We start from the raw sequence: 27,647 nt of genomic DNA on the forward strand, positions 1-27,647 counted from the left end.
CGTAATTAATTAAACGTTCCTTGCTTGACGGATCCATTTGGGAAATCTGATTAATGCCCTATTTCCAAAGTCCAACCCACTCGGTGGAGAGAACAAGTTTCACGACCCTAATAAAAGAGGAGGAAGAGAACCGGGCGGAATCTGAACTCAAATCCAGCCAAGCAGAGAGCCTGGGAGACGATGCCCACCAACCGCTCATCATGCTTGGCTCTGCGCATTAACTGAACAAGGATCGAGGGCGCGCTCTCCTCCAGCTCCGAAATCCCGCGTCTCCCGCACTTTCTTTCCCGCCCGTTCTCCGGCTCCTCCCACCCGGCGCCGCCCTCGCCCCGGGCTCCCTCCCCCGCCGCCGCGCCGCCGCGCCCATGCGCAGAGGGGCCGTCCGCACGGCGCATGCCCCGGCTTCCGGACGCCACCTGCGGCTCGGCGTCCCGGCTCCCGCGGAGAGTGCGGAGAGAGCGGGGCGGCCGCCCGGGGTCCAGCCCGCAGGGCCCGGGGCTTCCCGAGAGCGGAGAGCGCGGGGCGGCCCGAGCCGGCGGCGGAGGATGTCCGGGGCCCCGGAGGCCGCGGCGCCGAGCCCCGGGGAGCCGGAGGCCGCGGCGGGCGCCGAGCCCCGCCAGAGGAGGCTGGCGTCCACGAGCCGGGGCCCGCGGCTGCCGGCGCGCACGGAGAGCCTGCTGGTGAGCCCGGGGGGCGGGCGGGGCCGGCCGCGGGGGGCCGGGGGCGGAGGCGAGGCCGGCCCCGCCCGCCAGGGGGCGCTGGGGGCCGCCCTCAGGCCGCGGAGCCGCCGCGGTGAGTGGGAGCGAGGCGGGAAGGGGCGGGGGGCGGCCCCGGCCTCCCGGAGCGCCTCCGCCTCCCTCTGCGGCCGGCCGGCCCGCGGAGCCAGCCGGGAAGCCTGCCCCCCGCGCCCGGAGCCCCCCGCGGCCCGCCGCACCTGGGGGAGGCAACGCCCTGCGATGGGCCCCCGTGGGAGGACTTGAACTCGGCTCTGCCACACTCTTCCTCCATCACTGCGCCGCCTGCTTGCCTCTGCCTCTGCGCTGCCCTGCTGATTCTCCTCAAACTCTGTATTTCGTAGAATCCCCTTTGCTAAGCTCCCCCTCCTTTCCTGCGCCCTGCGGCTGCTGGAGCCTCACCCCCAAGCCGCCTCCTCTGCAGACTTTGTATACGTCTGTGCTTTCTGACTGGCCATCTCTTTATAAACTAAATGTTTTTACCTCTGTTTATTTTTGCTTTCTGACTGACCCTATCTCTTTATAAACTTATTTTTATTTGTGTTTTCTGACTGGCCATATTTCTTTATAAACTTATTTTTATTTCTGTTTTCTGACTGGCCATATTTCTTTATAAACTTATTTTTATTTGTTTTCTGACTGGCCATATTTCTTTATAAGCTTTTTTTATTTGTATTTTCTGACTAGCCATATTTCTTTATGAACTTTTTTTATTTGTATTTTTTGACTGGCCATATCTTTATAAACTTTTATGTTTTTACTCCTGTTTATTTGTGTTTTCTGACTGGCCGTATCTCTTTATAAACTTTTGTATGTGTGTGTGTGTTTTCTGACTGGCCATATCTCTATAAACTTTGTTTTTACCCGTTTATTTGTGCTTTCTGACTGGCCATATTTCTTTATAAACTTTGTTTCTTTTTTTTTTTTTTTGCAAGGCTATGGGGTTAAGTTGGTTTGCCCAAGACCACACAGCTAGGCAATTATTAAGTGTCTGACGCCAGATTTGAACCCAGATAGTCCTGACTCCAAGGCCTTTGCTTTATCCACTACACCACCTAGCTGCCCTAAATTTTGTTTTACCCCTGTTTATTTGTGCTTTCTGATTGGCCATCTCTTTATAAACTTTATGTTTTTACCCCTGTTTATTTGTGTTTTCTGACTGGCCGTATCTCTTTATAAACTTTTTTTTGTGTGTGTGTGTTTTCTGACTAGCCATATCTCTATAAACTTTTATGTTTTTACCCCTGTTTATTTGTGCTTTCTGACTGGCCATATTTCTTTATAAACTTTGTTTTTTGCAAGGCAAATGGGGTTAAGTGGCTTGCCTAAGGCCACACAGCTAGGCAATTATTAAGTGTCTGACACCAGATTTGAACCCAGGTACTCCTGACTCCAAGGCCTGTGCTTTGTCCACTACGCCACCTAGTTTCCCTAAACTTTGTTTTACCCCTGTTTATTTGTGCTTTCTGATTGGCCATCTCTTTATAAACTTTATGTTTTTACCCCTGTTTATTTGTGTTTTCTGACTGGCCATATTTCTTTATAAACTTTATATTTTTACCCCCGTTTATTAGCTGTGGATTCAGGCTCGTTTGTATTTTTATATCTGCTTCTCTTGTAGAAATTGTTTCATTCTTGGTACATGCAGTACCAGCAGTTAGCAAAGAGCTTAATAAATGCTTAATTGATTTTTGATTTTTTTTTACATTGTATCCTTGAGGGGCAGCTAGAGTCAGGAAGTCCTTAGGTTCAGATCCGGCCTCAGACACTTATAATTACCTAGCTGTGTGGCCTTGGGCAAGCCACTTAACTCCATTTGCCTTGCAAAAAAACTTTAAAAAAATAATAATACCTCGAAGAGTTGCAAGGACAAAATGAGATCTTTAAGTGCTTTGCAAATCTTTAAAGAACTATTTATCTGTTATTACTTGTACTTAACTGCCTTGGTGGCTGAGCTGAAAACTCTTAACTTGACAGTTGCAATGGCCCTAGATTTAAGGGACACATAATGTTCCAGGTGTGGGACTCTGGGCAGTTCTTAAGCACCACTTTTTAAGATCTACCTACCAAAAAATGAAACAATTCCTATCCGCCAGGCCCTCCTATTAAATGGGGGAAGATAATCTCCTGGTCTCTCTTTTTGTTCCCTGAAATGAGAGAGAATACTTAAACTACCCACTTTGAAGTGACAGAAAAGTAATATTTAAATCAATTTTTTTTCCTGAGTCTTTCAGGAATAAGACATTTCTCATTCATTTCTACATTATTCCTATTCCATTTTGGTCTAATTTCAGTGTTCATCTGGACAGATGCCAGCTCCATGATCTGGTTATTTTGTTACAGTTCAGTTGTAGTATGGAAGATAAGCATTTTCTTCTATGCATTAAATTTTAACTTGAGGCCAATGCTTTTTTTCACTGTACCAGGCTTTATAATTTTTTTTGTTTTCCCTTCTCCCTTCCCCTCATGTACTTTTTATTCTACATCTTATATCCATTACTTCTTGATAAGGAAGCCCATTGCACAGATCTTGATAAATCCCTGTTTTATTGATTAATCATTACAATAGTAAGAGATGGGACATCATGCTAAGTTAATGACCTTCAGTGTTCTTATTGTTATCAAGTACTCCTGTAGTCTTACTTTAATCCACATAGCTGTTCCAGGTTTCACTGAAATTGCCCGTTATGGCATGTTATTGTTCTATAATGTTCACTTACCAAATTTTTTTCATTTGTTGCCCTATTTATTGTGGCCTTGTTACAAGTCCATTAGATCTTTCCATTTGGATTTTTCTCTTTTAATAAGTATATGTTAGGCATTATTATTGGCTTAGGTATTTCAGATAGAAAAGAAATAGTTAATAATCTAGTATCTGAAGCTTTCAGTATACCTTCAGTAGTGATTCCCTCTGGATAACTATGACCATAGGCTAGTCACTTAACCTTTACCTTAATCTATATCAGTAAATGTAGGAATGATCCTTGAATACTCATTTCACAGGGTTCTTGGAAATAAAATTCTTTGTAAATATTTAAAGTGCTGTATAAACCTGAGGTAGTAGTATTATTGTCAGCTTCATAAGGTTTGGCCTTAACTGTCATCTAGAAAACATCCCCAATTTACAGAAGAGAAAACCAAAGCCCACATAGATAAAGTTCTGTGCTAGTAGGACAGTAACAAAACTGTAAGGAACAAAGTCAGGATTAAAACCAAGTGTTCTGATTCCAAATCCAGTGATCTTTCTATTGTGCTAACTAGCCTGCCTCCTCAGTTCCTTCTAGAAGGATGGATTGTTTCATAGGGTTGAAGTTTTTACTGTAATCGAATTTTTATAATGAAATTATTATAAAGAAAATTCACTCAGTATTTTCAAGTATGAACATTGGTGACTAATTCAATTCACCTCTGAGTGCCCAAACACAACTCTGAGGCTTAAGTTTGCAAAGCAGTTATTAATCTCTAGTGGTAGAAAGTGTTCCTTACTGGGAGTTAACCTACAACATGGAAATCCCTGGTCCTGTTAAATTATAGAGTACCCTCTGCAGCACCTAGTAAGTTATATAAGTTAAAATTTTTTGACATTTTGATATATTAAATATTTGACATAAAATATAAATAGTCCTTATGGAATTAATAGCCTTCTGGGGATGTATGGCATGTACATAGATAATTTTTTTTAATGAAAAAAGGAAAGAGTACTATCTGGTAAAGTTTCATGGAGAAGGCACCAGATTCAGAGACAAGATTAGGAAAGGATACATTGTAAGCATGGTTAGATAATAGCTAGTCAGGAGATAGTACATCCATTTCTAGGTTGGAACTGAACAGAACTATTGTTGTAGCCTAGAGTTTGTGAGGGAGAGTAGTATGAAAATGGGGTTGGAAAGATAGAATGTAGGACCCAGATTGCTGAAAGCTTTAAATGTCAAGCTGAGGACTTTCTGTTGAGATATTTTGAGAATGAGTGATGTCATCAGTTCTGTTCCTTAGGGCAGGGGTGTCAAACTCAAATAGAAATAGAGCCATTAAATCATTCAACCTCCCTGCAGACTGTATACTGACTTAGAAAACCATATTGATATTATCTGTTTATATTATATTTTTATTTTGTCAAATATTTCTCAATTAAATTTTAACCTAATTCTGTCATATACTTGATGATGACAGGAGGCAACTATAAACAGCTCAGAATGCTGAGCCTGGAGTCAGGAACACGAGTTCAAATTTGACCTCAGACACTTAGTAGCTATGTGACTGAGCTAGTCACTTAACTTTTGCCTACTTTAATCCAGTGGAAAAGGAAATGGCAAATCACTTCAATATCTTTAGCAAGAAAACCCCATGGTCAGTATGGATCATGAATCAGAAAGTACCTTACTAAACACCATGCCAGTAATGCTCCTGTTGGACACCTCTGCCTTAGGGATCTTCCCCCCACCCCCTACTCCTAATTGGATTGATTGGGGAGGTTGGGAAGACTTCCAACTAGAAAGCTGTAATAGAATTTTTTTAACTAAGATGGTGTAAGCTTAGGGTAGGTTCTTAAAATCAGGGAGTACAGTGTAATGTAAGGGTTTTTTAAGCTGTATTTCACTAACTTTGTGCACTATTTTGAGAAGGGATCCATAGGCTTAACCATATTACCCTGAAGTCCATGGCTGCATCTTGTGTAGAGAAATAAAAGTTCCAGGAATGGACTCGATCTAAGCCTTGTCAATGAATTGGATATGATTTGGGGAAGAACATGGGGAGGGATCTCTGATATTTATTATATTTATAAGTGGGTAAGTCCCTTTACCTCTGGCTCCTGATATTTTCTGAGGTCTCTTCAACTCTACTCTCAAGTCAGTTAATAAACATTAAGCACCTACTATGTGCTAAGGTGGGAGGGGCAAGATAGTTTTTGCCCTCTTGGAGTTTATAATGAAAATAGGGAAAGACCCCACAAAAGAAAGCTGAGATGAAAGAGGTATTCAGTCATATTCTTGGGCATAAGAAGTACAAAAAGAGTGATGCTGCTTGAGAATAAGGCAAGATTTGTCTCTTCTCCTTAAATGGAGGGATTTATAGCTCTACCCTCCAATCAGAGAGTCAGAAGATATTGATGGTGTGAAAGAAATAAGGACTGATTAAGTCTTGCAATGGGATGAGTTTATTGAAGCCAAAGAAGACTAATAAATGGAATCCATATGGAAAATGAACTGAGGGAGGGACATCTAGCTCTATGATCTTTTGGTGGAATTTTTTTTTAAAAAAGATTCTTATATGTGTTTTGAGAATTAGTGAAAATATATTAAAGTGCTAAGCATTAAAATAGTGATTAAAATAAATTCAAGGGACTGTCCTAAATAGTTTGTTTTGAATGTTTTTTTTCACCTTTGGTTAAAGTAATTGGACAACAAGTTAATGACTATTGTAATCATAATTTGTGATAGAATATAGTCCTTTATAAGAGAACTAGATATTGCTTCTGTTACTTTCTATTTCACTTCCTCTCTATTGACTCCTATTGAAAATTCATTCTGTCTTAAAGCTTATTTTAGTTATCTACATTTCATTTACCTATGCTTTCTTACCCTGCTCTATTTAAACCTTAACCTATTAGGTGTGAGTGTATTTCTAAAAGGCTGCATGAAGGAATAATGTTGACCTTAAAGATACATATTATGTGGTTAAGCTAGTGAGGCGCCCCCCCCACGCGCCTTGGTCTTTCTTAAATTATTGCCTTAGGGAAAAGCCTCAAAATATATAGAGAAATTATATTGAGTTTTTTAAAATAAATTGTTCGTTTCAAGTAATTTAACAGTTATCTTTTTTTCCCCTAGCCATCAAAAATAAAGATTAATTTAGAAGAGAATGTACAATACATGTCCATGAGAAGTAAGTTAAAAATTGGATAGTTTTGTTTAATTGCTATTATTTGAATTTCACAGATTTGAACTGTGTATTGAGATTTTTAAAAATGTGAATAAGACTGTTGGTAGGAAGCTAGACTAAATGATTTTTTAGGTCCCTTCTAGCACTAATTGTGATTGATTCTACAGAGTAATAGAACATTTTTTCCATTTACAAAATATAATACTGGCAAAAATATATTAGGCACTGGATATTGTTTCAATAAGGAGAATTTTTTAAACTTATTGTCCTGTATTTTAGAGATTTTCTAGCATTATAGATTAACTGGAGGAATGTTCAAGGATCATCTAGTCCAATCCTCTCTTCACAGTTGAAGATTTTTTTCATTAAATGACACAATCAGTCCAACAATGTGAGAGTAGGTAGCTGGGATTCCAACCTGACTTCCCTGACTAAATCATGGAGCTCTTTCTTTTAGGCCACACTGTCTCTTATTTATGGGGGCGGCTGGGTGGCGCATTGAATAGAGCACTGGCTTGGAGTCAGGAGTACCTGGGTTCAAATGTGACCTCAGACACTTAATAATTACCTAGCCCTGTGGCCTTGGGCAAGCCACTTAACCCCATTGCCTTGAAAAATCTAAAACAAAAAAAATTTATATCAGTACATAAATAAATCATGTTTATAGAAATGCTTTACATTTCTTTGCTACACTTAAAAGTCTTCAATCTGTACACAATCCTGTCAATGTGTAATACAGGTTCTAGGTCATTGATCTTAACCTATTCATGTCTTCTTACCCTGTTTGATTCTTGTTCATTCCCTCCCATAAATACTCTAGCCTTTGAAGATTGTGGTCTAGAGACCTTTTAAGTATCCATGGATAATATTGTAACATTTGGGTTGTTCATCTAACCCTGGTTTTCACAATATCCACTATATGTTTATAAAATGCTTTCTTTTACGCAATTTTTTGCACAGAAATAATTTTTGGAATATGGTATAACCTACTTAGATTGCCCATGATTTTTCTTTCTTTGTAGGTTGTGATGTTTGATAATTTTAAATCATGTAACATTTCTAAAAATTGGGGTTTTTAATATTAAAATTCTGTGGTATTTGGGATAATTCAGCAGCTTTGAAACTTGCAAGAGACAAAGTTGTCAGGCAATTCCATGTCTTCCTCCTTTATTGGTTCCATCTTCTTTTCTAAGCTACTGCTACTGATTGAAAGTGATATGACTTCTAAAGGACATAAAAGAACATTCCTTATTCTTTTTGAAATTTGCAGTAAGGAACAAAATAAGAGTAAAAATAGATTTCAACTATGATAGAAAAGTAACAACTACCTTGGGATATTGGGGGGTTTGGAGGAGAGAGAACTGTTATGGGGGGGGTGGAGTTTTGTGGAATTTGTTGTGTTTAGGCCCTAACCAGTGTATATTTTAAATAAACACTGATTAAATTAGGAGAACTTCTATCTTCGCATAAATATAAGAACTCTTATCTACTGCCAATTTAGAAGTAATGAGGTTAAAAATCCTAACTAGCCACCACTAAAAGAATTTTTCAAATTTAGAGCTAATTTCCATTAATTTGAGGACTGTAGTTATTCATCCTTCTATGGGTAGAATCTCATATTTTTCCACCCAGGAACTAATCTAAATAGATGCATAGTCCTTATCACTTTAATAGGATTAGAGAAGTTTGGAGAAAGGTTTTTCATTATTGCCTTCTGAAGTGATACTTAAGATACATGAAAGAGAAGAAAAGAAATTCATTTAACCTCTGATCAGAATGACAACTAAATTATTTTAAAACATTTAATCAAGATATATTAAAGGCATTTATCCTAGTAGAACATTTGAAGTGTTCATAAAATTTAAAATTTTAAAATTAGAAACTTCAGTGGATATGTAATCCAATATACTACAAAAAGAACCAGCACTTTTAAGAACATCATATGTTTATTGTCCAAGGCTTGACTCAACACCAAGCTGTTTTCTGGATGCTGGGATTTTTCTACTATAACAATTCTTGAAGATCATCTTCTTGGTGGAGGGATTACCCAAACCATGTAAATTAGAGATCTTTGAAATATTATGATAAGTGACCACTATAGCTACTATGACTAGGGTGGCTGATTGGAATTTTGAGTCAAGACCTAAAATTTACAACTAGTTTCTTAGTATAGTAGAAACAATTAAATTTAGCACTTAGTTTAGCAAGACTTAGAAAGTAATATATTTACTATTACTAATTATTTGGTCAGGATTCCATATCATCCCTAGAATACTACCCCCAGCAATATTTGAAGTGTCTTTAATGTCACTAGGTTGTTCTGATGTTCTATTTGTCCTAGACTCAGTAATTGATATGTAGAACTTAGTATATAGAATGTCTTTTTCTTTGATCAAATATAGTTACAGACATTTTTTCTGAATAGTGAAGATATGCATAAATGTTTTTATAAAACTTATTTCTAAAAATCAGTGTTCTATTTTTTCAGAAGCACTAAGAGTGGCAAAACCTCGTTATGATGTATCTTTGGTTTATTTAACTCGTAAATTTATGGAACTCATCAAATCTGCTCCTGGTGGAGTTCTCGATTTAAATGAAGTTGCAACAACATTGGGAGTTCGGAAACGAAGAGTTTATGACATCACCAATGTATTAGATGGAATCGACCTCATTCAAAAAAGATCTAAGAACCATATTCAGTGGATGTGAGTTGATTAACTTTTCATCATTCTCCTTTAAATCATAATAGTATAATTAAATCTTTTTCAAAAAATAACAATATAGCATTTTAAAATTGTAATGCAGATAAGGGACTTTTAAATATTAGAAAATAATTTTAATTACTTTTGTTTTTTCACTTGAGCTAGAGTGGTTAGGAGTTATGAGTCATTACTATAGGAGACATGGTATTTTTTGACAGTTCTTTCATCATAGTTCAATAAGCACCCATTACATTTTGTTTGAGTCTTGATTACTAAAGAAGAATTAGTTAAGGATTCAAAAGTAGGTGAAAATAATCCCTAAATGATTTTGTTCCCTACCCCAAAGAGATAGGAGAAACAATAATCAGTAAGACAAGTGGAGTTTAAAATTTCAGAGTAAAATGAGGTCTTTGGATACACTTAAACGTAATAGGTTATAAATAATCAAAAAAGAAGACTGAGAAGCCTTCTTCAGACAAGAATGAGTAGGTAGTGAATAATGTTATGTGACAGAAAGGTCAAAGTGGAGGATTCAGGAAAAAAGTCATTAGACTTGGCAAATAGAAGATTATTGGTAACTTTGGTTAGAACAGTTTCAATTGTGGGGACAAAAGCCATATAAGAAGAGGTGAACTGGTAGTGAGAATGTAGAGATAAGGAACACTGTTGACTTGTTCCAGAAGCCAGAAGTTTGACTATAAAAGGTAAATATAGGACAGAAATAAAGTAGATCCTCCTTAATACTTTTCCCCTTTCCCCAAAATCAATAGTTTTTAACTGAATAACTTAACATTTTGTTATTAAAACAAAAATCCAACATGACCTTAAAAATTGGCCTTTAATTTATTCATTATTTTACTAATATTGATTTTATTAAAAAAATTGAGTTTCAAATTCTCTCCCCTCCAACCTCCTTCATATTTTGAAGGCAAGCAATATATTATCAATTATGCATTTGAAGTCATATCATGACCTTTTGAAATAATTTAGATTTATACCTGAAGCTGATTGGCACAGAGATTAAGAGTACGGAGCCTGAAGTTAGGAAGACCCAAATTCAAATCTGGTCTCAGAAACCAGAAACCTTTGTAACCCCAGATAAATTACTTAATCTCAGTCTGCCTTAGTTTCCTTAGCTATAAAAGGGAAATAATGCTATCCACCTCTCAGTATGTAAGGATCAAATGAGATATATATGTGCAATGTACTTAGCATAGTTCCTTGAAAAAAATTAGGTTATAAAACTTGCAAGGAGTAGGAAGTAGTCTTCTGTTCTACTCTACAAATAAGGATTATATTAAAGTGTCCTATCCAGTTTTGGTCACTTCAGTTTAAAACTTCTCTCCAAAATTTCTGTTCCTATTTAGAGATTTTTCCCTTAAGTCTATGGAAAAATTTCTCTGATAGCCACAATTTCTGAAATGCAGTAAACATTTGTTTATTCCATTTTGTTAAATGTGCATTTTAGTATTATTAATTGTCTCACTGCATGTAAGTATAACACACTGAAGATATTAACACAATTTGGACAAGATATGAAGAATTGTAAAAGTGTTAGTGAAAAAAATAACCTAATTTGAAAATATTCCTTGTTAGCTTCTTGTATGTTTTATTTTTTCATACTTTTTTTTTTTTAAAGTGGATCTGATCTTGGTGGTATTGGCTCAAAAATACCCCAGCAAAAGAAGATAAGGGATGAACTTACTGACTTAACAGCAATGGAGAAAGCTTTGGATGAGTTAATTAAGGATTGTGCTCAGCAACTGTTTGAACTAACAGATGACAAAGAAAATGAAAGATATCCTTTATTATTGGCTATTAGAATTATTTTGGAGCCATTAATTTGGTTACTATTTTTAACAATAAGACTTAATTTATATATCATAGAGGGCAAAACAAGCATTTAGCCATTAAAGTACTTGGAGAAAAAATGTGTAATTTAACAAAATACAACATTGTTTTTATAGCCTTGTCAAATCAGGTTGGTGATACTCTTGAGGGATATCTTTCACTGATATCTAAAAGTGGTGATTATATAAGGTCATTTCACCACTTACCTTTAATATTAAAACTGGGTATGTTTTCAAACTAGAGTGTTAGAAGACTAGTCAAATACTTTTCTATTTGGGTAACCCTCTAGCTTACAGGCTATGCTCCCCCAAATTTTATAAAATAGTTATTTAGAAGATGGAATGCTTTTTCTTACAAGAACAACATAAATAGTGATTAGATTTCCAGACTATGCAAGGCATTGTGCTAAGTTTTAAAGCTAGCTCACAGTTTAAACTCATAATATAGCCAAATAATAGCTCAAGAAATAATAGCTCAATTCTTGTTTCTAGGAGGGAAGGGACTGTGCCATTCTTAAATTTTCTGCAGCTTCTGACCTTGTTGAACACTCTTTCCTTGATAATTTTGGCTCTAGGTTTTCAGGATACTACTTTCTCCAGTTTTTTTTCCTACCTATTTGACTTCTTCTCTAGCTCCTAAACTGGATCCTTTTCCAGATCACACCCTTTATCTGAAGATATTACTGGGGTTTTGTCCTAGGCCTTCTTCCCCCTTTGTTCTACTTCATTGTGAGATTACTGTAGCTATAATTACCTTCTTTATACTACTGCTGATGCTCAATTGTACTTATTCTGCTTCAGACTCTCTGCTGACCTCCAATTTCACATCTCAGTCTTCTTTAAGATATCTCAAACTTGGATGTCCAGTACAATGGAATCTATTATCTCTCTCCTTGAGCCCTCCCTCTTCCCACCTTCCCTATTACTGTAAAGCACAACACCCTCTTCTAGTCCCTCAGGCTTACAATCTAGGAGTCACTTTGGTTTCTCTCATTCCCCAACCCTCATAAGCAAACTGTTAACCATGTAAATTTCAGCTTTGCAGCATTTCTTATAAAAGTTCCCTTCTCTTTGACACTGCCACCATTTTATGCAGACCATCATCACCTGAAGCCTGGATATTGTATTACCCTGCTGATAGGTCAGCCTGCTTCAAGTCTCTCCCCATTCTAATCTGTACTTCAGCCACCAAAATGATATTTTTCTAAAGGACAGATCTGATCATGTCACTTCATTACTCAATAAGCTCTGATGGTTTCCTGTTATAGTTAGGATTAAATAAAAAATGCTTTGTTTGGCATTCAAAACTTTTAATAACTTTGTCTCCTATTTTTTCAGTCTTTGCTACTATTCCTGACATGTATTCTTTCATCCAGTGAAACTGGCTCCCTGGCTGTTCCACTAATAAGACATTTCATCTCTTGATATTCTTGTCTATTCCCTATCCCTGTCTTATTACTGTCTTCCCTAGAATCCCACTTTGCACAGGAAGTCTTCCTAACCTCTCTTAATTCCAATACTCAGTAGTGAATAGAGCACTGGCTCTGAAGTCAGGAGGATCTGAGTTCAATCTGATCTCAGACACTTAACACTTAATAGCTGTGTGACCTTGAGCAAGTCACTTAGCCCAGATTACCTAACATCTAGGGCCATCTCCATTCTTCCTGATTCATATCCAGCCACTGGACCCAGATGGTTCTGAAGAAAAAAATGGGGCTGGTGATTTAACATAGTACCTCCTCAGTCAAATCAGTTCATGTGATTTTCATGGCATTACCTCCCTGATGACATGGTCTTTTTCAAGTTGAAGAACTAACATCATCATCATCATCATCACCATCATTATTTATCCTGTACACAGCTTGCTTTGTATATATTTATTTGCATTAGATCATAAACTCCTTCAGGGCAGATGCTTTGTTTTAACTCCTTTTATATCATTGTGCTTAGTACAGTCCCTGGAACTTTTGGTAGGTTCTTAAATTTTAACTTAAATATTTGATTGAGTTATTGATTACATAACAAAAAGTGTTATTTCTTGTTTGATTATTAATGGGCAGGAGTTTGCCCCACTTTGATTCTGAATTTGAGTACTCTTCTGTGGATGTGTCCTTGCTGATATCTTCCTCCCATTCAGAATTCCTATTAACTAGAATAATCTGATCTAGTTGTTAGGAGAAAAGTAGTTTGAACTAATTCATTCTGTTTTGTATATTGCTAGTAGTACCCAATCCTTCATCATTTATTTGTATTTTACTCTAAGGAATATTCAGTGATGGAATTTCAGACAGTGAGGTGTGGAGACCTGAATTCAAGTTTGGTCTCAGACATTTTACTATCTGTGTGACCTGGGGCAAGTCACTTAATGCTTCTTGCTTCAGTTTCTCCATCTGTAAAATGACAGAAAAGAAATGGCAGATCATTTTAAAGTATCTTTGCCAATAAAATCCCTAATGAGGTCATGAAGAGTCAGACATGATTGAAATGACTGGACAACAAATATAAATAATTGATGAAATTTAATGAAATGAATATTAAAATAAAAGTATAATTAGAATGAAAAATATAAATATTACCAGGAAGGGTAGAATAACCAGCATTATCTCTTTAGTCTGACAAGTGTTTTTTCCCACTGCTTTTATCTTTTTCTTTTAGTTTGTTTTGGTTTTTGCAAGGCAGGAGGGTTAAGTGACTTGCCCAGGGTCACACAGCTAGGTAATTATTAAGTGTTGGAGGACAAATTTGAACCCAGGTCCTCCTGACTCCAGGGCTGGTGCTCTATCCACTGTGCCACCTAACTGTCCCTGCTTTTATCTTAATCTTTATCTTCTATCTTACCTGGAAGCCAGCTCTTTTGAACACCTCTTCCTTTTCTCTTCACTCTTTATACACTGATTTTTTTCCTTCTTTACTACTTACAAATATGACCAGCTCTTGTAATTTTTATACAACCAACCTCCTAGAAAGAAGTTATCTACATTGCCTTGGCTTGTACTTAAACTTAGCCTTACAGTATGGCTTTTAATGTTAACTTTCTTTTTTTGTTTTGTTTTGGTGGGTTTTTTAGGTTTTTGCAAGGCAAATGGGGTTAAGTGGCTTGCCTAAGGCCACACAGCTAAGTAATTATTAAGTGTCTGAGGCCGGATCTGAACCCAGGTACTCCTGACTCCAAGGCCAGTGCTTTATCCACTAGGTCACCTAGCTGCCCCTAATGTTAACTTTCAATTAAAACTGCTCTCTTAAGATTACCAGTGGTCTCTTTAAGTGCCAAGCCAATGATTTCTTTTCAGATGATTCTGAAATTTTTGATGGTGTCAAACACTTTTCTCCTGTATAGGTTCTCATTTGGTTCCATGACACCATTCCTGATTTTTGACATTTGACTTTCTTTTCAGTATTCTTTGCTGAATTATCATCCTCTTCCCACCTACTAAGTGAGATCATCTCCCAACATGCTGTCTTGTGCCCCTTTCCCTCTCTTTAGTCTCTTGGCATTTGCTGATATAGTAAATAATAAACTGTACAGAAGCTAATTCATTTGCAGATTTCTACTTCCCCTTTAAAAATGCACATATCCATCTGGGTTTCCTAGTTCCTCACATTCATTATACTCAAACAATTTTGTTTTTCTAAAATCTATCCTTTAAGTGACTCTTTTCCTTGATGAGGGTGCCACCTTCCTTCCAGTTCCTCATGTTTAGAACCTTGAAATCATAATTAACTTCTTTTCCCCCTCCCCCATTCTTTCTGTTGCCATGTCTTACTTGTTGTTTTACTCCAATATCCTTTTCCTCATTTCCACTCTCTACTTCAGGCCACACCTGAACTATTACGAGTTTCCTCCTAATTGGACTACCTACTTTCAATTGTTTGCCTTTCCAATCTATATTCCACAATACTGCTAAATTGATATTAGTAAAACCCAGGTTGACCATATTAATCTCCTTAAAAATCTTCACTGCTAGGGGCAGCTAGGTGGTGCAGTGGATAGAGCTTGGGCCCTGGAATCAGGAGGACCTGAGTTCAAGTGTGGCCTCAGACATTTAATAATTACCTAGCTCTGTGACCTTGGGCAAGTCACTTAACCTCATTGCCTCCCCCCCTCCACAAAAAAAGGCAAAAAAAATTCTTCACTTCAATCCACCAGTCTTTCTACTTCATCTCAAATCTTCCCCAAAGTAGAAAACTTGGTAGAATTGTTAAAATGCTGTTATTCCCTTGTATCTGGTTTAATCTTTATTTCTAAATGTTTTGTCATCATTATTAATCAGCAAAATATTTTAGAATAATCTATTGTAATAGAAAGAAACTAGAGCTAATGTCCTTATTGAAAAATAGATTGTGTAGGAAAATCTGTGAGCAGTTTATTACTTTGGTCAAAACCCCTACTTTTTCCACTCTAGGCTGATAATTAGCATAGGTTAAGAACTGCCTAGATTTGCCTAAGAAGCATTTTTTTACTGTTGACCTTTTAATTGCTTTTCAGCTAGTAAGTATGCTCTTTAATTTAGAGATTCCTTGACTGATTTGTACATTAGCATATGTGACCTATCAAGATATCCATAGTATTCAAGCTTTCCATGAACAGATTGTTATTGCAGTCAAGGCTCCAGAAGAAACCAAATTGGAAGTACCAACTCCTAAAGAAGTATGTAGTACTTTAAATGTATTTGTTTATAAGTTTCATTTTAAGAAAGTCTATTTCATAAAAAGTTTCGTCATACTTTGACTTAACACCATCACCTTCTCTCTGAACTTATTAAATAAATTTGATTATATTTGTAATAGCGATAGCTTTTGGTAGAATTTGTTGGAACTTTTTTGAATTATTCCAGAAGTAGTAGCATTTTATTAGATATTTTACCTTTCTTACATGTCAAGAAGAACCTTAAGCTAAAATGGTATTCTTTACAGTGGTCCAAAATATACAGTACTTTGGATCTATGATCTTACTGATGTGGGTACTCTTCTACCAGTAGAAGTCGCATTCTATTCACACCTCATCCCATGTCATGCTTGTCCATGTCTTCTCTTTAATTCTCCAAGGTTGATAAACTCTACCCTTACTCTAGGGTTTTGTTTTATTGATTTTTTTTTTAAAAAGCATTTTATAGGAATCAGTATAGCCCTTGGTTTGCCAAAATATATCTTCACTTTTTTAGCATTCCCAGGACCTTGTTAAAATTCCATAAAAGTTAAAATTTTGATTTTGTGAAATAATAATAAGAACAATATCAAGACTTCCATGGAAAATACCTGGAAAAGGGAACAAAGAATACAAAAAAATCCCTCAAGAGCTATGGTAGAGCGCTTTAAGTTTCCTGGTTCATATGAGCACATTAAAAACCCCTCCTGGGCAGGCAGCATTGTGCTTATAGTTCAAATGAGAATCAGACTGACTTGGGACCTGAGTAGCCTTAAACATGCCTTCTGGTAACAGGAGAACTTGGAAATAGGTCAGAAAATTAGAATGCTAGATGCTCTGCTTTGCTGCATCTCACTGCAACTCATTTTGTGTTGTGAACACAATGAAGGGCAACACAGGAGGGAGGAATGCCATCTGCATTGTCTAGACTAGGCCTAACAGGTAACTAGGTAGGTGTTTCAATTCCAACTGTCAACATGTTGCTTTTTATGTTTGTAACATTACTACTGTATTAATATACTAGAGCCATATTTCTCATGTTGATGTTTTGTAACCCTCTGTACTCTTCAGAGTAGACCAACAAAATATGTGTGATTATGGGAGTGTGATCAACTTGCAATGGGAAGAAAGCTGAAAACTGGCCTATGCTTGCTTGTTTTACAATTGGGAAAAATATGGAGATTGTTTTCGACTGTATTGCCTTCTCAAATATTGATTATCATTCTTAAGGAGAGAGAAATGATCACATACCTAGAATTATATGAAGAGACAGTATTTTAAATACTTTTCAGGAAATGCAGTGTGGTATAATGGAAAAAAATATGAGCTTTGGACTGAGAAATTATTTTAAAAATAAAGTTCACAATTATAGTTCTTCTGCTAGCATCTGTGGGATCTTAGGAAGGTCACTTAACCTCTCTGGGCCTCAGTTTCCTCATCTGTAAAATGATAGAGGAAGAGTACTGAATATCCTCTGGTTCTTGGCAGCTCTTTAAACTTAAGTGAATCATTTTTTAATATTATTTGATATACTATGTGCTAGATAACTACATTTTCCCCTAAGTCATTAAATTATGTGGTATTATAAACCTATCTAAACAATTAAGAATTGGTGGATTATTTTTCCTTCAAGATTCTTGTTCAAGTATCAGCTGAAGAATTGTTTTCAAAATCTCTTGAGAACATTAAGACATAGTAGAATCTGCTTGTGATCATCCAGTTTAGATTTGACAGGAACCTCATTCTTCACTAATCGATAAAGTATTAAGACTCTCAGGTCTTGGTTCCTAATCATTTAGTTCAAATAAAAGATTGAAGCAAAGAGACAGAGTTTTAAAAGTAATTGAATTTTTGTTCTTTGGCTCCAACCTTTACTCTCCTTACTCTTAGTATCCTGTACCTGTCCATTTTGCTAATTGATGAAGTGATTATATCTAATTATTTTTCAATCTCCATTGAATTATTTATTGATAAAATAAGGTTTTCTCATTTATCCTTATATTCTGTTTCTTTGTAGGACTCCATAACAGTACATATAAAGAGCACAAAGGGACCTATTGATGTTTATTTGTGTGAAGTGGAACAAGGTGACATAAGTAGCAAAACATTTGAAGAAATGAGCTCTATTTTATCTGACTGTAAGTTTACAGTTCATCCTGATCAAGGTAAATTTAAAGAGATTGTGGGGTAATTGATTTAAAAAATAATTTCAGAATTTGATAAAGTATGATTTTCCCAAACTTTTATGAATATATATTAAAATCTTTTAAAAATAAATCTTTTTAAAGGCTATGAAGAGATATGTTTTGCCTCACTGGGAAGTAAAATTCAATATTCTTTTTGATCTTTGTAACGAAAGTATTGCTAGTGTAGTACAGTTTGGAAGAAATTTTGAAAAAGTTAGATGAAAAGTACAATATAATTCTCTATCTTAACCTTATTTATTCATTAGCTGCATTGTACAATTGAAAATGTATTATTATGGGAAGACTTTTTTTAATGGAAGAAATGATTAGTTTTCACTTTATAGACGCTTTCCTATTCTTCTCTACCCTTACTACTTGATGGGTGAAATAGCACCCCTTCTTTTCCACTATTTAAAATTCACAAGAACTGAAAAGATCTGATGTAGTTTTAAACTAATTATTTAAATTCTGAGACAGTTAATTATTAAATTCTATTTTCCATTTCTTCTATTTTTTTGATTGACTCTTGTTTGTGAAGCATATTTTAGTGCATCAGAAAGAGTATCTGACCAGGACATGCAGTCTCTGAATTCTGCCTTCTTCTAATCACTCATATATTAGCTATGTTACTTTACTAATTAATTCAATTAGGTAATTTAACACTTTTAAAATCTGTTCTATGAAGGGAGTATAATGTCTGCTTCATTGGAAGCTAAATTTAAATAATGTATCTTAACTTTAAAAATACCTGAAGTATTATACATGTTTAAAGCAACTTTCTTTTTTCCTTTTTCTCCTGACTGGTGTTGAGATCACATTTTTCAGTACTGGCTTTATCATTTACTACCTCTGTGACTCTAGGCAAGACACTTTCGAGGCCTCAGTTTCTTTAACTGTAAAATGAAAAAGTTGAACTAAAGTCCTTCTGAATTTTTTAGCTCTAGGTTTGTGATTCTTTGAATCTGAATAAGACAAAGGGAGGGAGGACAAGGGCTCCCTTTGACTCAGAGGAAGCCAATGGATTCCTCCAATTAACCTTTCAAATGTGTAGAATACATGGCATTTCCAGGGAAACCAATTATTTTTAATAGTTATCAAAAAAAATTTTTTTAATGTATTGCTCTAAAGATGTTGTATATAGAAAAGCCCAGTCATTTTTCATTTGACTTAAATCCACACATCTGTAGACTGTAATCAGTTATAAGATTGTGTTCCAAAGGAGTAAATCATTATACTGACTTGTTGCATAAACTTAGACTAAGCATTATTCCTTTATAAAAAATTTGATATTTCAAGTCTTTTAATGAAAACTGCTATGAAAAAATGTTACATTAACTCTTTTCAATTTTAACTTTAAAAAAACTATTTTATATTCCTTGCAAAAAAAGTCATCATTCCCCACTCCCTTTCTTGTATTTTCCTGAATTTTATTTTTTCTTTACAATTGCAAGTAGCAAAGTTTGAATATTTATGAAATTTTGGCAAGTTTAAAAAAACAATTTTAAAATGTATTGGACGGTGTCTTTTAATTTGAATCCAGTTTTCTCAGGTTTTTTGAGAAGTATAAAGGAGAGCGTGCCCTCTCCTTTGTGTGTGGGGGGTGTACTTTGGTTCTTGCTATTTCTTCTTAGTAAAAATTCCATTGTTAGTGCTTTTTTAAAAGTATTTTCTTATGGAGAAAGCTGTCAGGCTTATTGAAACCTTACTTTTTTTTATTAAATCTATTTAAGTGTGTCATTTTCCTTTTACTTTCTGGATTATGTATATATCTGTGTTGCCTCTTCTCTATATTGTTTAGTTATTTTTCAGTCATTTCAGACTTTATGACCCTATTTGGGGTTGGAATTTTCTGGGCAAAGATACTGGATTGCTTTGCCATTTCCTTCTCCAGCTCGTTTTACAAATTAGAAAACTGAACTAAACAGGGTTAAATGACTTGGCCAGGATTTCCCAGTTAGAGAGTGTCTGAAGGTTGGATTTGAACTTAGGAAGATGAGATTCCTGACCCCAGACCTGATCTCTGTCCACTCTGCCACTTAGCTGCCCCATTGCCAGGTATTAATTGAAGCCATAAAAACATGGACAATAGGATCTATAATTGTTTTAAGGCTGATTTTAATTTAATTTAATTCAAAACTGGAATTGTAAATACTCAGTAGAATTGAGTGTATTAGTGAGGGGAAAATCCACTGTGTACTACTTGTCAAATCAGACATTGTATTAAGCATCTTCCTGTGTGAAGCCCTGGAGACACAAAGAAAGGCTGAAGATACCTCTTCTCTCGAGAGATTTTCACATTTGGGTGTTTGGTTTAGGCATTTTCTTCATAAATAATTTAGAAAGCCATTTTTAATGTTTGAAGGTTTATCTTTTATTGTATTATATTCAATTTTTAAATGGTAATGAAGTTACTTCTACATATTTTACAAAATGCAGTTGTTTTTTTTAACCTGTGATTTCCAAAGATGTTCATTTTATAGACTTGGAACTTTATGACTTTCTTTTCCCCCTTCTCTCCTCCCTCCCCCCCACCCCCAACTAAGAAAACATTCTAGCTTATGTTTCTTTCTTTGTAGAAGGAAATCTCCAGCAGAGTGATTCTGATGAAAAAAAGCCACCTGAATTGTTTTGAACATTAAATCTCTGAACGACTTCAACACATTTTGTCAAGTTGGTTTAATTTTCTCTGTGATGAGGTTCACTTTTTCAGTTTGGACTTAAAAAAAATCAGCCGTTGAGGACTTATACACCCAGTTTGATATTAACATTAAGGCCAATAGTTATAGTAGTTCTCTTGTATACAGTTATATAAACTTATTGTGGAAAATGGCTAATTTTATAAACAATTATGAAACTGTAATTTGGCATTTACTTAAGTGAAATAAGAATTTTCCGTATTGAAAAAACTTTTATGGAAACAATCTTTTAGAGCACAAGTTTGTTACTACCAAAACATTTGGACTAATCTGAAATTGAAGAACATAGATAGTATATCATTAAATTTTTTCTTTTCAGTGCAGAATATGTACCAAGTGAAATTATGCTTTACATCATGTGAATACTGTTTGCATTGTGTGCAGTCAGCTGCTTTAAATAGTAAAGATGTACACAATAAGATTATAATGTGAATACTCCTGTATATATTTGTATAATGTTTAAACTCATGAAAAATGTGAAGCATATGTAAAATTTTCATGCTGTACAGCAAAAAATAAAATGTAAATATGAAGTAATTTAGTTTTTGTGTTTTTTTCTGATCTAATCAGCATAACTTCAAAATCACTGTTATTTAGGTACAGAGAAATTTTGAGTTTCAAGGAATTCAATGAGTTGAGAAGGATCTAGTCTAACAACAATTACCTCCTCCCCAACTTCTTCAACAAGAAGTCAAAAAATCTCTAAATACATTTGCTAAAAGACTTCTAATGATGAGACTTACATTCAACTAGATAGGTAATTCTTTAATTCTGAAGCTCTACCTTTAGTGATGAAGATTGCCCATCCTTGCTTTTAACTTTCATATTTTCTACAACAGGTTTCCATAGGAGGTTGACCTCCTCATGATCCTCATGGAGGATACTAACAAAACACTTGATTGTTACCAGACTGTTTTCCCATATTACAATTCCTTGATGGCATCCTTTTCTTTAGAACCCTTCATTTAGTCTAATTGCAATCACTATTTCCTTCTGTTTGATACTCCTCTTTAATTTTTCAGAGACAAAGATGTGTCATGCCTTGCTGCTATATAGCAGCACCAGTAAAATGTTAATATTGAAAAGATGTTTTTATTGGAAACTTTGGGACAGTAAAAGAACTTTACAAGTGCTTTAAAACAATTCAACCTCTTATTTCCAACTCTGGATCTAGCTCAGTGTATCTTTACTCTCTATTCTAGATCTGTACTCTTAGACAAGCTTTATAGGGCTGTACATTCAAATGTATGTTGAAATTTACAATGGATTTATTCATCTGCTTGGTCTTTCCAGTGTGGATGATTGGCCCTTACTTCTTTGAGGCTTCCAGGGTGTTCTGTATAATATCTTAGTCTTTTACAATAAGTACAACATCATCTGAAAACAGGAAAATATGGAGGACCTTACCATCCCAAGTAATTTTTCTTGGACTTGGATTCTGCTGGATCTCAACTGTGGTTAGTACCCATGGAGAGGCATACATTGATGTGCTTCTGTATTTTTTACTTAAGTATTTATTATCAGAGTTGTTAAGCAATTATTTCTATTGTTACTTTTGAAGTCCTCTAATTTCCATTGCTTCCAGTTTCATTCTTGTGGACCAGCCAAACAAAGCTAATCCTTTCACATGATAAGTCCCTCAGGTTCTTCTTAGTCTTTTTCAACTTAATTCCACTTTACTGAGTTGATCTATTTAATGTCATGATTTTCAGTCCTTTTGCTATCCTGGACTCTACCATCTGGACATGGTTATTCTGCTCATACCCTTTTAAAATATTACAGCCAGACCTGAATGCTGCCTTATATAGATTTTCTAATCCAAACAGAACCACACTAATGTAACCTAAATTTAGATTATGTATTTTGACAGTCATTTCAAACTTCATAATCCTAAAGTCTATACTATAAAACCTTTAAGGCTTTTTACATTGTTAACTAGCTAAATTTCTTTAAATGAATCAAAATTTCCAGAGAACTCATAGTGGTTTAACCAGAGTGTATTTTGGCTATAAATAACAATCTAGGACCTTTTTGGTTGGGTGTTTTTTTTTTCAGAAGGTGATCAGTGATCAGTAGATTGTCTTCACTTTACCTTTCACTTTACAGCTTCTAATAGATAACTTTTTTTGTTGTTTTTGAGTTCTTGAAATAGGGTATGTATGCTTTATCAGGGAATCTAATTGTTTTTTTTTTAAGCTTTGCAAGGCAATGGGGTTAAGTGGCTTCCCCAAGGCCACACGGCTAGGTAATTATTAAATGTCTGAGGCCGGATTTGAACTCAGGTACTCCTGACTCCAGGGCCAGTGCTCTATCCACTGCACCACCTAGCCGCCTTGAATCTAATTGTTTTTAAAGTATCTCACAACCTGCTTTCCAAGTAACTTGTCTTTGATTAAAAAAAAATCTTATATTTTGTTCAATTTTTTCCCCCAATCTTTTTGTTTAGATATTTCTCTGCCTCTGCTTGCTTTTTGTTTTGCTTTTTCTTACTTTCCTTGTAGACTGGGATTTTGGGGCATCTCTGAATCAACAAATATTTATATTGGTTGATGTCTTCAGTTTTTCTCCTTAATTTTCATTCCTGAACCTGGCACTCTTTATTCTAGGACCAGGCTCTGCTCCCTCCCCCCATCCCACATGCTTTTTGGTGGGGTGGTATGCCTTTCAGTCTTGACTTGGGTCATTTGAGTCCCTTTGTTGATTTCCAGTTATCAGAATTAGATCCCTCTGGTTACTTGAACCTTTGTGCCAATCACTAGATCTCTGGATGCTATTAGAACAAAATAACAGGTGTCAGAGCCCAGTGGTTCTGTGGTCTGTACATTGCTACATCAACCCTGGTCTCTACCTCAACAGTTTTCAGGGTCTATGCTGTTCATTTCTGACCACAGGAGCTTTATGAGAGAAACCCATTGTTCTTGCTTGAGATTCTTATCACTAATCTAGGGAAGGAGGCCTCTGGCTAGTTTGCCTGTGCTGTGTTGGCTCTGGCTTTGCTGCAGGCCCTCTTTTCTCTTTTGCCTATGTGCTTCTAGCAGACTTCTTATGTGGTTCTGAGGTAGATAACCTAAGTTTTTCTCTGTGTTTTATCATTTAGTCTGTTATTTTTATATTTTTTGCAGGAGGAGGTATGTGAAATCTGGGCTTTTTGTTCTCCATTCAGGCAGTCATCTTGACTTGAAGTTCACTTTTCTCATATGCCATTATTTTTTACCAGTAGCAGGTCAGCAGCCAAATCTACCAGTTATTTTAGTACCATGGAATACAATTTGCCCAAACCTGGATACTTCTACATATGCTGGTTCCATCTCTACCTCCACCTGCCTATAACAAAGCCTCTTATCCCACTACATCATCTGCCCCCAGTTGCTTATTTCTTAAGACTTCTTTATTGCTGTCACTTGGTCTCACCATTATTTTTCTAATAATATAAATATTTTAAAAGACTCATAAAATATATTTAAGTATGAAGTTAGCCACAATTTTAGTAGGTAAATTTCATGAGTTTCTGTGGCCACCTTTTTGGTGTTAAATTTATTCAGTTAGGTTGGTCTTTGGATAAGTCCTTTGTTGGGCAGTGCAAAGTAGTTTAAAGAGCCCTGAACTTGGAGTCAGAAATAAAGTGAGTTTGAATTATTCCTTCAGTAACCAGGTAACTATGAACAATTCACATAAATTCTCTTAAATTTCATCTTCCTTATGTGTAAATTGGATAAATTAGGTAAATACTAACTTTACGTAACTCTTGGCTCTTCATGAGGAAAAATCTTTGCAAACAGATAAGAGCTATATAAATATACATTGCTATTTCTATAGGACTTTACAGTTTGGGTAAGGCTTGCCCTAAACTAATGGCTATTGATGAAGAAGATTAAAAGAGCTCAGAAGTTTAAAATTTTTTGTTCTTCCCTTTCCCTTGCTCCTATATTCAATCACTTTGTACATCCTGGAATCATTATCTGTTAGGGAAGGGACCTTGGAAATCATTTAGTTCATTTCATGTTTGCAGATGAGGAAGTTGATCAGAGATCTGAGATCAGATCTGAGCTGTGCTTTTCTGACTCCCCAGTTCAGTGTTCTTTCCTATATACTTTCTTCATGGTCATCCTACTTCATGCTCATGTTCCTGTTATTCGTGTTATGCTCAGGTTATTGGCAGTAACTTCCTTATTATTCTCCCTTGTCTCCAATCAGATTGTTTTCTTAAGGCATGAGTTGCATCATATCCTCTCAAAAGAATATTAATGGATTTTTTTATTGGTCCCTACAAGAAAAAGTTAAAATTTCTGGCCTTTATCAACTTTATTTTCAACTATTCAGTTGTCTAAATCTTCCAAGATGAAATTACTGTAATCTCTTAGAACATATTTTTTTGCTTTTCTGTTTGTGCTTATACCCAACCCTCTTACATGCAGAATGCCCTGTCTAACTTAAATTTATACTCATCCTTCAAAGCCTAATTCATAGACATAACTATTTTTCAAGAGTTGGAAGAGACATATAAAAAAATCCCATGAGAAACCACATTAAATGACTTTATCATCCCAGAATTGCATAAGAAATCCATCCAGAAAGACATGGGTTTCTCTAGTCTAACCCTTAAGATAAACAATCCCCATATCATGATGTGCTAAATAAATGGTTAACTGGCCTCTGTTTAAAATCTCTAATAAGGGAAGACCCTTAATTCTCAAAGGCTACCCTTGCCACTTGTAGAAAACTAATATTTGAAATATTTTTCCTTCTATCAGTAAATTTGCCCCTTTGACATATATCTACCCATTGCTCCAGGTTCTGACCTCTAAGTGTCAGATATAGTAAGTACTTCTTGTTTTAATATAATGGTCTTTCAGATACTCAGACAACTGTTGTCTCCTGAGTCTCTCTTCAGATTAACCATCTCTGAACATGTTAAGACTATCAGTTGTCTTTTTTTAACTGTGTTGCCCCAAATTGAGAGTCCAGATGTGGTCTGCCTAGTCACTTGATACCTTCTTATTCTTGGACTCGTACATCTACTAAATGTAGCTTGAGATAGCAGTTTTGGTGATACATGTTTACTCATACTTTGCTTTGAAAGTCCACTAAAAACTGATTCTTTAAACACATCTTGTACTCATGAAGTTGAATTTTTTGAACCTGAAAGTAGAACTTCACATTTATGCCTTAAAAGTAGAAATTATTTTGTTTTTGCATTTATGTCTCCAGTGTCTGGCACATAATTTACACTTATGCAATATGATCACCTGATACTTCACTAAACTCTTGAATTTTATCTTCCTGGATTTACCAGTGGCCTAATAAGGAAGCATTTGGTAGAATAGAAAAAGCACTGTTATTAGCATCAGAAAATCTAGGCTCAATTTTTTTTTTCTGTGTGGTTCTTTCGGTTTACATTATTGTATGTAACCATTGTGCAGTGCAAATTGCTTTCTTATTATTTCACTATGCACCACATGTTTATGTGTATCTTTCCATATTTTCTAAGTTCATTATTTTTTTAGCATCATAGTATTCCATTACATTTATGTGCTACAATTTAAACCTTTCCTCATGGACAATTATTTTGTTTCCAATTCTTTATTATCACAAAAAAATGCTGTGTGGGGAACTTTATTTACATCAATGACTTACTTGAGGAGTATATGAGAAGGTATAAACATTTTAATTGCATAGTTCTAAATTGCTTTCCAAAATGATTGGACCAATTCACAACTTCCCTCCAAAACTTATTGGTTGGTTGGTTCTTGTCTTTTCATTATCAAAGAAGACCAAAGTGACATCACTAAATTTGAGACAAACTGCAGTATGTCCTACTGTGGCTGATAAGACCAATACTGTACCAGAATACTCAGAACACTCTACCATGGGTTGAGCACAAATAGTCCAGGTGAACACCTGGGAGTAGGTACTCGAAACTTATGAATGTCACATTTCCTTTGAGCTGCTTCAATTCTGCCGCCTTCATGGAGTGCAGCACCTTCACTGATGAGGGCACAATATGTTGGGTAGTCCTGTACCAGGGTTCCCCATGCTGTACAGTCATTTCTAAAGATCTTCAATGAGATCTTCAGGGTGTCCCAGTATCACTTCTTCAGACACCCTTGTGAGTGCTTGCCCTGTGTGAATTCTCCATAAAATAGTTTTTTTGGCAAGCATATGTCTGACATTTTAACGTGTCCAGCCTATCATAGTTGCACTCTCTGTAGTAATGTTGAAATGCTTCACAGTTTAGCTCAAGAAAGGACCTTAGTGTCTGGTTTCTTCTCCTGTCAGGTGATCTTCAGAATCTTCCTAAGACAATTTAAAAAGAATCAATTGTTTCTTGATGTGCTGGTAGATTGAGATCACTACAATGACTCTGTAGACCTTCAGTTTGGTAGACTAATACCTCTTCTCTCCCACATTTTCTTTTGGAGCCTCCCAAATACTGAGCTAGCTCTGGCAGTTCATGTGCTGATCTCATTGTCAATATCTACTTCCTTGGAAAGGACACTGCCAAGGTAAGTGAACTTCTCCATCGTACTCAACTTGTCCATTTGCTGTTATCATTGGTTCCATATATGGATGGTGTGGTGCTGGCTGATGGAGCTACCTGTGTTTTCTTGTTTTAATACAATGGTCTTTCAGATACTCAGACAACTGTTGTAGCACAAACATCAGAGAGTTGATCCATGTTTTGTTGCATCTCAGTTTGAGAGGCTGCCTTGAGTGCACAATCATCTGCAAGCAGAAGATCATACATCAGCAGTCCCTCTACTCTGGTCTTTGTGTTCTTTTCAAGTTGAAGAATTTGCCATCAGTGCAGTATCTGACCTTGATACCATGTTCATTCTCAGTGAAGGCCTTTGATAACATGGCTGAAAACATGCTAAAAAGCATGGGAACAAGGACACATCCTTGTTTCAATCCATTGGTAACTGGGAAATCTTGAGAACATTGTCCACTATCCAG

The 27,647-nt window shown here is 36.0% G+C and overlaps 1 protein-coding gene across 2 annotated transcripts; it reads left to right on the forward strand.

Moving 5' to 3' along the window:
- The first annotated feature begins 404 nt into the window (after positions 1-404).
- On the forward strand, positions 405-21,248 carry E2F6 (E2F transcription factor 6). Of its 2 annotated transcripts, XM_074208521.1 has the most exons (7): positions 451-680; positions 6,563-6,617; positions 9,103-9,319; positions 10,956-11,114; positions 15,700-15,814; positions 17,829-17,976; positions 20,574-21,248. In XM_074208521.1, the coding sequence occupies exons 1-7, from the start codon at positions 546-548 to the stop codon at positions 20,627-20,629; spliced, it is 885 nt and encodes a 294-aa protein (XP_074064622.1). In that variant the 5' UTR covers positions 451-545; the 3' UTR covers positions 20,630-21,248. The 2 variants fall into 2 exon arrangements, with proteins under 2 accessions (XP_074064631.1, XP_074064622.1); XM_074208530.1 differs by lacking the exon at positions 6,563-6,617 and having other exon boundaries at positions 405-680; positions 20,574-21,247.
- The last annotated feature ends 6,399 nt before the right edge of the window (positions 21,249-27,647 follow it).

This window comes from Macrotis lagotis, chromosome 1 (genome assembly GCF_037893015.1).
Source record: "Macrotis lagotis isolate mMagLag1 chromosome 1, bilby.v1.9.chrom.fasta, whole genome shotgun sequence".
NCBI lineage: Eukaryota > Metazoa > Chordata > Mammalia > Peramelemorphia > Peramelidae > Macrotis > Macrotis lagotis.

Bases quoted from the DNA above. Each gene is read 5' to 3' on its own strand.
- E2F6 (XM_074208521.1), top strand. From the start codon at position 546: ATGTCCGGGGCCCCGGAGGCCGCGGCGCCGAGCCCCGGGGAGCCGGAG. The intron at 11,115-15,699 runs ATATCCTTTATT...ACTGATTTGTAC, and splicing joins GATGACAAAGAAAATGAAAG to ATTAGCATATGTGACCTATC. The intron at 17,977-20,573 runs GTAAATTTAAAG...CTTTCTTTGTAG, and splicing joins TACAGTTCATCCTGATCAAG to AAGGAAATCTCCAGCAGAGT.